The sequence below is a fragment of the Orycteropus afer genome, unplaced genomic scaffold (assembly GCF_000298275.1).
Source record: "Orycteropus afer afer isolate SDZICR_OR568_19922 unplaced genomic scaffold, OryAfe1.0 scaffold00130, whole genome shotgun sequence".
Classification (NCBI taxonomy): Eukaryota; Metazoa; Chordata; class Mammalia; order Tubulidentata; family Orycteropodidae; genus Orycteropus; species Orycteropus afer.
The window spans coordinates 6,812,241-6,821,829 of NW_006921717.1; the positions used below are offsets into that span (position 1 = coordinate 6,812,241).

General features: G+C 48.5%; 1 protein-coding gene across 1 annotated transcript in view; it reads left to right on the top strand.

The window, feature by feature from the left end:
• Nucleotides 1–4,752, top strand: part of AHNAK (AHNAK nucleoprotein) — a 20,964-nt gene extending 16,212 nt beyond the window's left edge. The window contains exon 8 of the mRNA XM_042781520.1: nt 2–4,752. Coding sequence (XP_042637454.1) covers nt 2–4,752 — 4,751 coding nt within the window. The remainder of the gene's footprint in view (nt 1) is intronic.
• The last annotated feature ends 4,837 nt before the right edge of the window (nt 4,753–9,589 follow it).

Genomic DNA, 9,589 nt, shown 5'->3' on the forward strand with positions numbered 1-9,589 from the left:
TTGAAGATGCCCAAGGTGAAAATGCCCAAGTTCAGCATGCCTGGCTTCAAAGGTGAGGGCCCAGAAGTGGATGTGAACCTGCCCAAGGCTGACATCGATGTTTCAGGACCCAAAGTGGACATTGATGTTCCCGATGTGAATATTGAAGGTCCAGATGCGAAATTGAAGGGGCCCAAGTTCAAGATGCCCGAGATGAACATCAAAGCCCCCAAGATCTCCGTGCCTGACTTTGATTTGCACCTGAAGGGCCCCAAAATAAAGGGTGATATAGATATTTCTGTGCCTAAAGTGGAAGGTGACATGAAGGGCCCTGAAATTGATATCAAGGGCCCCAAGTTGGACATTGACACTCCTGATGTCAATATTGAAGGTCCTGAAGGGAAACTGAAGGGGCCCAAATTTAAGATGCCAGAGATGCACATCAAAGCCCCCAAGATTTCCATGCCTGACCTTGACTTAAATCTGAAAGGGCCAAAGGTAAAGGGAGATGTGGACCTTTCACTTCCCAAGGTGGAAGGTGATCTGAAAGGACCAGAGGTGGATATTGAAGGTCCTGAAGGGAAAATCAAAGGGCCAAAATTTAAGATGCCTGATGTCCATTTCAAAACTCCTCAAATCTCCATGAGTGACATTGATTTGAACTTGAAAGGACCTAAAGTAAAAGGAGATTTGGATATTTCTGTTCCTAAACTGGAAGGAGATCTGAAAGGCCCCAATGTGGATGTCAAAGGCCCTAAGCTGGATGTAGACACTCCTGATATTGACATCCATGGTCCAGAAGGGAAACTTAAAGGTCCCAAGTTTAAAATGCCTGACCTGCACCTCAAGGCACCCAAGATCTCCATGCCTGAAGTCGACATGAATCTGAAGGGTCCAAAGGTGAAGGGTGATATGGACGTTTCTCTACCCAAAGTGGAAGGTGACCTAAAGGGCCCTGAAGTTGATATCAAGGGACCCAAAGTGGACATTGATGTTCCAGATGTTGATGTTCATGGCCCAGACTGGCACTTGAAGATGCCCAAAGTGAAAATGCCCAAGTTCAGCATGCCTGGCTTCAAAGGAGAGGGTCCAGAAGTGGATGTGAACCTGCCCAAGGCTGACATTGATGTCTCAGGACCCAAAGTGGACATTGAAGGACCCGATGTTAATATCGAAGGCCCAGATGCAAAACTGAAGGGACCCAAATTCAAGATGCCTGAAATGAACATCAAAGCTCCCAAGATCTCCATGCCTGACATTGACTTACACCTGAAGGGCCCCAAAGTGAAAGGTGATGTGGATGTTTCCCTGCCTAAAGTGGAAGGTGACTTAAAAGGCCCTGAACTTGACCTCAAAGGCCCAAGAGTGGACATTGATGCCCCAGATGTGGATGTTCAAGGCCCAGACTGGCATCTGAAGATGCCCAAGGTGAAAATGCCCAAGTTCAGCATGCCCGGCTTCAAAGGAGAGGGTCCAGAAGTGGATGTGAACCTGCCCAAGGCTGACATTGACATCTCAGGACCCAAAGTGGACATAGATGTTCCCGATGTGAATATCGAAGGTCCAGATGCAAAACTGAAGGGGCCCAAGTTCAAGATGCCCGAGATGAACATCAAAGCCCCCAAGATCTCCGTGCCTGATGTTGACCTGGATTTGAAAGGACCCAAAGTAAAAGGAGATTTTGATGTGTCTGTCCCTAAGGTTGAAGGTACTTTCAAAGGCCCAGAAGTAGACCTTAAAGGTCCAGGTCTGGATTTTAAAGGCCCTGATGCCAAACTCAGTGGCCCAAATTTGAAGATGCCATCACTAGATATATCTGCCCCTAAAGTAACTGCTCCTGATATTGATTTGCATCTTAAGGCACCAAAAATTGGTGTTTCTAGCCCCAAGTTAGAAGGTGGTGAACTGGACCTCAAGGGTCCCAAAGTTGACTTAGAAGCTCCAAGCTTGGATGTACACATGGAGAGCCCAGATATTAACATTGAGGGCCCAGATATTAAAATCCCCAAATTTAAGAAACCCAAGTTTGGATTTGGGGCAAAAGGCCCCAAGGCGGACATCAAGTCACCTTCCCTAGATGTGACTGTTCCTGAGGTAGAAATGAACGTTGACACGCCTGAAATCAGCGTTGGTGGCAAGGGCAAGAAAAGTAAATTTAAAATGCCCAAAATTCACATGAGTGGCCCTAAAATGAAGGCCAAGAAGCAGGGATTTGACTTGAACGTTCCTGGAGGTGAGATCGATGCCAGTCTCAAGACCCCTGATGTAGATGTCAATGTTGTGGGGCCGGATGCTGCACTTAAAGTTGATGTGAAATCTCCCAAAACCAAGAAACCTATGTTTGGAAAAATGTACTTCCCAGATGTAGAATTTGACATTAAATCACCCAAATTTAAAGCTGAGGCCCCCCTTCCAAGTCCCAAAATGGAGGGTGAAATCCACGTACCTGATTTGGATACTTCTTCTCCGGGGATTAATGTGGAAGGTCCTCACATCAAGTTGAAGGCTCCCAAGTTCAAGATGCCAGGTGTGGATGTCTCAGGGCCAAAAATAGAGGGTGACTTGAAAGGCCCCAGGGTACAAGCAAACTTGGATACACCTGACATCAACATCGAGGGCCCAGATGCTAAAGTCAAAGCACCATCTTTTGGCATTTCTACCCCTCAAGTCTCCATCCCCGATGTGAATGTGAACTTGAAAGGACCAAAGATAAAGGGTGATATCCCCGGTGTGGGGCTGGAAGGTTCAGATGTGGATCTCCAATGTCCAGAAGCAAAAATCAAGTTCCCCAAGTTTTCCATGCCCAAAATCGGTGTCCCTGGGGTGAAAATGGAGGGCGGGACTGCTGAGGTCCATGCCCAGCTGCCCTCTCTGGAAGGAGGCCTGAGTGTACCAGATGTGAACCTTGAAGGGCCTGATGTGTCTCTGAAGGGGCCAAAAGTAGACTTGCCTTCAGTGAACCTCTCAATGCCAAAAGTCTCTGGGCCTGATGTTGACCTCAGCTTGAAAGGACCAAGTTTGAAGGGAGACCTGGGTGCATCTGTCCCCAGCATGAAGGTGCACGCTCCAGGGCTTAACCTCAAAGGTGTTGATGGGAAGGTGCAGATAGAAGGAGACGGGGTGAAAGTGCCAGGGATTGATGCCACGACGTCACTTAGTGTTCATGCACCAGATGTCATGCTGAAGGGACCAAGCCTGCAAGGAGACCTGCAAGTCTCTGGTGACATCAAGTGCCCAAAAGTCTCAGTGGGTGCTCCCAATCTAAACCTGGAGGCAACCGAAGGAGGTATTAAACTCCCCAAGATGAAGCTTCCTCAGTTTGGCATCTCGACTCCAGGGTCCGACGCAGACATTAGCATCAAGGGGCCGCAAGTGACTGGAGAATTGAAGGGGCCAGGTGTGGATGTGAACCTTGGAGGTGTCAACCTGAAAGGGCCTCAGATTTCAGCCCCTCAGATCTCAGCACCGGATGTGGACTTTAGCTTGGAAGGACCAAAAGTCAAAGGTGAGGTGAAAGGCACCTCTCTCGGAGGAGGCCTTGGCGGCATCAATCTTCAGGGAGTAGAAGGAAGCCTCCAGATGCCTGGAATCAAGACCTCTGGATGTGACGTGGAGCTGCCAGGTGTGACCATGAAACCCCCAACTGGGCAGATTTCTGGTCCTGAAACCAAAGGTGGTTTGAAAGGTTCAGGCCTAGGTTTCGATGGGGCTGCCTCTGATATCAGCGTGAAGGGGCCTTCATTTAACATGGCAGCTCCTGGGTCAGATTTCAGTGTCGGCTTGAAGGGCCCGAAAATCAAAGGAGATGTGGATGTTTCTGGAGGTGTCGGTGCTCCAGGAATCAGCCTAGACGAAGGGCATGTGAGTGTCAAAGGTTCCGGAGGGGAGTGGAAAGGGCCCCAGGTCTCCTCTGCTCTCAACTTGGATGCACCTAAGTTTGCTGGGGGACTTCATTTCTCAGGACCAAAAGTGGAAGGCAGCGTGAAGGGAGGACAGATTGGACTCCAGGGTCCCGGGCTGAGTGTGTCTGGGCCTCAAGGTCACTTGGGAAGCGGATCTGGAAAAGTAGCCTTCCCCAGGATGAAAATTCCCAAATTTACCTTCTCGGGCCGGGAGCTGGTTGGCAGAGAAGTAGGGGTGGATGTTAACTTCCCCAAAGCAGAGGCCAGTGTCCAGGCTGGTGCCGCAGAAGGTGAATGGGAAGAGTCCGAAGTGAAACTTAAGAAGTCCAAGATCAAAATGCCCAAGTTTAATTTCTCAAAACCTAAAGGCAAAGGGGGTGTTGCTGGCTCGCCGGAAGCGTCCATCTCGGGCTCCAAAGGTGATCTGAAAAGCTCGAAGGCCAGCCTAGGCTCTCTGGAAGGAGAGACAGAGGGCGAAACATCTTCTCCCAAAGCCAAGTTCTCCTTATTTAAGAGCAAGAAGGCCCGGCACCGCTCAAACTCCTTCAGCGATGAAAGGGAGTTCTGTGCATCTTCAACCCCAACGGGGACTTTGGAGTTTGAAGGTGGGGAAGTGTCGCTGGAAGGTGGAAAGGTCACAGGGAAGCAAGGAAAGCTGAAATTTGGTACCTTTGGTGGATTGGGGTCAAAGAGCAAAGGTCATTATGAGGTGACCGGGAGCGATGATGAAGCAGGCAAGTTACAGGGGAGTGGAGTGCCCTTGGCCTCCAAGAAGTCCCGGCTGTCATCGTCTTCCAGCAATGACAGTGGAACCAAGGTTGGCATCCAGCTTCCCGAGGTGGAACTGGCGGTTTCCACAAAGAAAGAGTAATAGGCCTTTGTATGTGTGTACATATATATACATATATATATATATATAATGATGTGTAAGCCCTGGGTGTGTTTGTATATAAACTCCAAAGAAACACACCGACAGCCTCAGCAATAAAGCAGAGAGCTTGCCTTTCCCAGTGGCAAGCTGACAAACCAACCGCCTTTAGGCCCCGTGAACCTTACAGATAGGTCAAGGCTTCCAAGTTCAACCAGCCCACGTGCAAAGTCAACAGTATTTGCCTTAAGATTTCAGTTTTTTTTTTTTTTTTTTTTGCGTTGAGCGCGGAGAGCTCTTGTTTACTAAGCAAGCTTTTGTGTTATTATCTTCATTTTTACTGAACATTGTTAGTGTTGGGGTCATGGACACTCATTTTTTCATTGTAATGACTTTTGGGGCTTTTGTTAGTAAGGGAGGGTGGGGTAGAAGGCAGAAGACAGGGCAAGACCGTCATTTCTCTTCAGATCGGATCTACTCAAACAGCAGACACCCAGTGATGGCGGAGAGTTGCTGGTGGCTGGGGTGTTTGGGTGTGAGAGCTCTTTAGCAACGCTTTTCCCCCCCCAGGGCTGGCGGTCCCAGCCAGTTTGGTGCTGACAGTGAGAGGGAAGTAGAATCTGCAGATTGTCCAACCCACCAACTCAGTAGGAGGCTTCCATTCTTTCTTGTAAGAGGAATGTTCATTCATGGCCGCCAAGTCCCTGATACTAGTTCTGATTTCTTTTAACAAATGTTATCATGATTAAGAAATTTTCCAGCACTTTAATGGCAAATTAATTGAGAATGTAAGAAAACTGATGCTGTAAAAGGCAAATAAAGCTGTTTATTAATCCTGATGCCTTGAGACTTTGTATTCCGTGTTGGGAGGACTAAGCCTGGGAAGGTGGTGGACTCAGCCCTGCCAATTCTGACTGGACCCATTCAGGGGCCTTGCTAGTTTCATTGTTGTGTGCTGTGGAGTCAATTCTGACTCATCGTGACCCTATGTGACAGGGTAGAGCTGCACCATAGGGTTCCTAGGCTGTAGTCTTAGCAGATCCCCGGGTCTTTTCTCCCGCAGAGCGGCTGGTGGTTTGAACCACTGATCTTTTAGTTAGCAGACAAACTCTTAACCATTGTCCCATCAGTGCTCCTTCTGGTTGCATTAGTGACTTGAAGGCAGTGACGCCCTCTCCCCCTGATAAGTAATGGGAGGCATTCCTTGCTTTTTGACTCGCACGGTGAGGCTGGCTGCACCACTGCTGAGAATTCAAGAGAGGTACAAGGGAGGCCCAAGACCCAGGACCCACCTACTGTCTTTGCATCTTTGGATATGAATATAAGATTTGGAAATGGTTATAAATGGGTAAAAGGAGACAGATGTGACTAATGGAGAAAGGACCCATTCGAGTGGTAGAAAGGGTTCTGTGAGCCATTGCCTACTGTCTCCTAACCCAGCAGCAGGTTTGCTGTGTGGCCTCAGGCAACTTACCTGTCGTTTTTTGGGCCTCTCTTTCCTTTTCTTTGAAATCAGTGCCTCTCTAGTATTAGGTATCTTTACAGTTATGTCTAGTTCATTTTAGGGGTAATCATGATGAAAAATCTCTTCTTACCAGTGTTTCCTTTTAATCTTCATCCCCACAGATGATACTTGGTGGGGGAATCTTTGGGAAACCGGCTTCTAGTGTTGGTTATTTTTGGGCAGAAGGTGGTGCCTTCTTCTTGTCCCAGAACAATTGGGCCAAGTTCTTTCCCTTTGCTTTTCCCCAGGGCTGTCTCCTTTCTGCTGGTAGATTCTCCCCAGACTAGAGATAAACCCACCCCACCCTCTTCAGGGCCACATTGTCAGCCATTTCCACGTGGCAATGGGATCTCCCACCCCACGTGGGCTCCGCTTGCCCCTGGCTGGATTTCAGGCTGTTTTCATCCATTCCCACCTCAGCCAGCCCACACTTCAGGGCAGAGTCTGTGTCCCTGGGGATTTGGGAGCTCAAGGTGGCTGTTGGCTTTGAGAAGAAAGAGGGGGTGATGGTGACCTACCTATAGTCATCTTTTGTGAATTGGACAAGACACTTAACCTCTTTGGGTATTTGGGTTGTCTCTTTGGTATTGGGTTGTCAGTTGCACAAGGGTGCCACATTGACACATGCAACATTCATATCACATTTATTTACTGAGAACTTGAGGATGGGTGTGGAGTCCTGGACAAGCAGATGTCATCCACCCCCCCCCCCCGAATATTCTAGAAACACTCCAGGATATACTGGGCCACACATACTCGAGAGAGCGAGCTTGTGCACACCCACTGGTACACACTCATGCATACAGCTCCTTTCTGTCCTAACCAGGTCTGGGTGCCCCTGAGGGTGCTTCTTTCACTCAACTGCACCCCAAAGCCCAATTCCTCCCTCAACTGTGAAGCAGATAGGAGCGTGGGGCAGGGCAGAGTGAACATGTGTGGCCCTGGTGTCTGGGGGTGGCATGAAAGCATACAGTGGGGTACACTTGTGTAAACAGGCAGGGGTGATGCCCATCATGATGCTGGGAAGATCCCCTGGGCAGAGCCACTCAGGTTGTGCAATAATGTGGCAATTGAAATTCTTATTTTAGCTTGAGGAAGGGGCGAGGTAGGCTAGTGGTGGCTGAGAGCATCCGTTCATTCAATAATTATTTTTTTGAGCACTACCAAGGAGGGGTCGCTATGAGTTGGGTTTGACTCGACAGCACATAACAACAACAACAACAACCATGTTCTAAGGAGCTTTGGTGGTGCAGTGCCTAAGGCATTTGATTGCTAACCAGAAGGCTGACAGTTGAAATCCACCAGCCAGTCCTTGGAAGGAAGATGGGGCAATCTACTTCCATAGAGGTATTGCCTCAGAAACCCAAGGAGGGGTTGCTATGAGTTGGATTGACTCCATGGCAGTGATTTTTTTTTTTTTTTTTTTTTTTTACCATGTTCTAGGCAGTTGTTAGGTGCCACCCCAACCCCAATGATCTCAAACACCTCCTCTGCTGGTCTCCACAGATCAAATGGTGTAGTGAGTGTGAATGGCTGGGAAACCTGGAAGGTTCTATACATGTGTAAATCATAATACTTTCACCAGTGATGGTGAAGATGAGAACGACGGTTCCTACGGTTCCTGGGTTCTCAGGTCAAGGTCTCATTGGTTGGGATAGTCAGATGGTGGTGGGTGGGTTGGAGGAGGAGCACAGCAATTGGCCATTTTAAAGGCAAGCGATGTTTTAGCTCCCTTTCCTTGTACATTAGGTTCAGGCTGGAAGCATTGACCAGGGTCCCCTTGGTGAGACTCATGTCAATCACAGAACACAAGTCCTCCCTCCTGCAGTGAAGGAAGGACAGCTACAGGAGAAGGTTCAAGGGTCTAGTGGAGGATATGTTATCCCAGCTGGCTTCCCTTTGCCTCCATGCCCCAGGCACACCTCCTACCCTCCTCTTCCCCGCTCCTCTTGACACCTTCATCACCATCTGCCCCTGCCCTCTCTCAGTCCTTGCTGGGGATGGTCCAGGTTATCCCACAAAGTTCTGCAGGGGCCTACACTTGCCAGGTCTTACAGTCAGAGGTCCTGGTTCCTGCATTGGAGGTGGTGGGAGCAGCATCAGGAGACTGGGAAGGGGCCCGGAGGTACTCTTCTAGGTTCTTCTTCAGAGTTATATAGCAGGAGCGATAGCAGGGACTGCAGCCTTTTGGGACACCTTCTTTAGGCAGTGTGACTGTGTGTGGACAGTGGTGTGGTTAAGGGGCACTGGCAAATAGAATTATATGGAATGTGCCATGGGCTCATACACAGCAGGAAATATTTTTCATAAACTCAAACTCATCTCTGTATCTGTCAGTGTTCCTGGAGTAAACAGAATACCACTTGAAGATAGTTCAATTAGAGTTGTGGGAGTAATGGGCAGGAGCCAAGGTGCCAAGAAGGGGTGATGAAACTTCCAGGGATAGCAGGAAGCTGGTATTACTCCTGGGCCAGAAGGGGCATGGGAAGGAAATGGTGTTCTCTCTGAGCTGGAGGTAGAGGAGGAGCTAACTGCAGGGGTTGAAGCCATGGAGGGCCAAAGCATCTGCTAGCACTGGCTGCCAGGCAAGGTGGGAAGGAATACCCTGACCTTTCCCTCCTCCTGCTGATGCTGCCCACAGGAGGGCAAGGGAGCCCAGATATTGAAGGCGAAGGCATCATCCCCATGGGGCACAGGGCAGGGCAGAGAAGCAGGGAGAAGGGATCTGAAGTGGAGAGGGGAGACAGAGACTAACCAGGACAATGTCCTAATCTTCTCGTTTTTCTGTTTGAATTTTTATATATCGGGGCTTCTTCAAATAGCCACAGTTGGGTATTTAAAGTACAATGACCAAGCAACGTGATGATTTCTTTTTTAAACAAATACACTAATACATCTTGGTGACGCCTCTGTTCTCACCAGTCACCTTGGAGGCTCCATGCTGATTTCTGTGAACATTTGATGGTGACGGAAATTTCTGCTCCCTCTCTTTTGGAACTCAGAATCACCTCTCCACTTAAAAAAAAAAAAAAAATAGCCTTAAAACCAGAAATCTTCCTCTCTTGATTTTTGCAAATAGCCAAAGGGCTTAGAAGGTACTCCAGGGCAGAACCCTGAGAAGAACACTGTGCTGAGAGTCAATGGGTTTAGATGAGGAGACCTCAGGAAAATTAAAGTCCCTCTCTGAGCTTCAGTTTCCTTATTTGTAACATGGGTCAGGAATTCTCTAAAGTCCTTGCTAGGTTTGATCATCTAGGATCCTTTCAGAAACAAGTCTGGTTAAAAAAGTGGATGGGACTGTTTTGGATCAAAAGCAAGGCAAGATTATAATGTAGT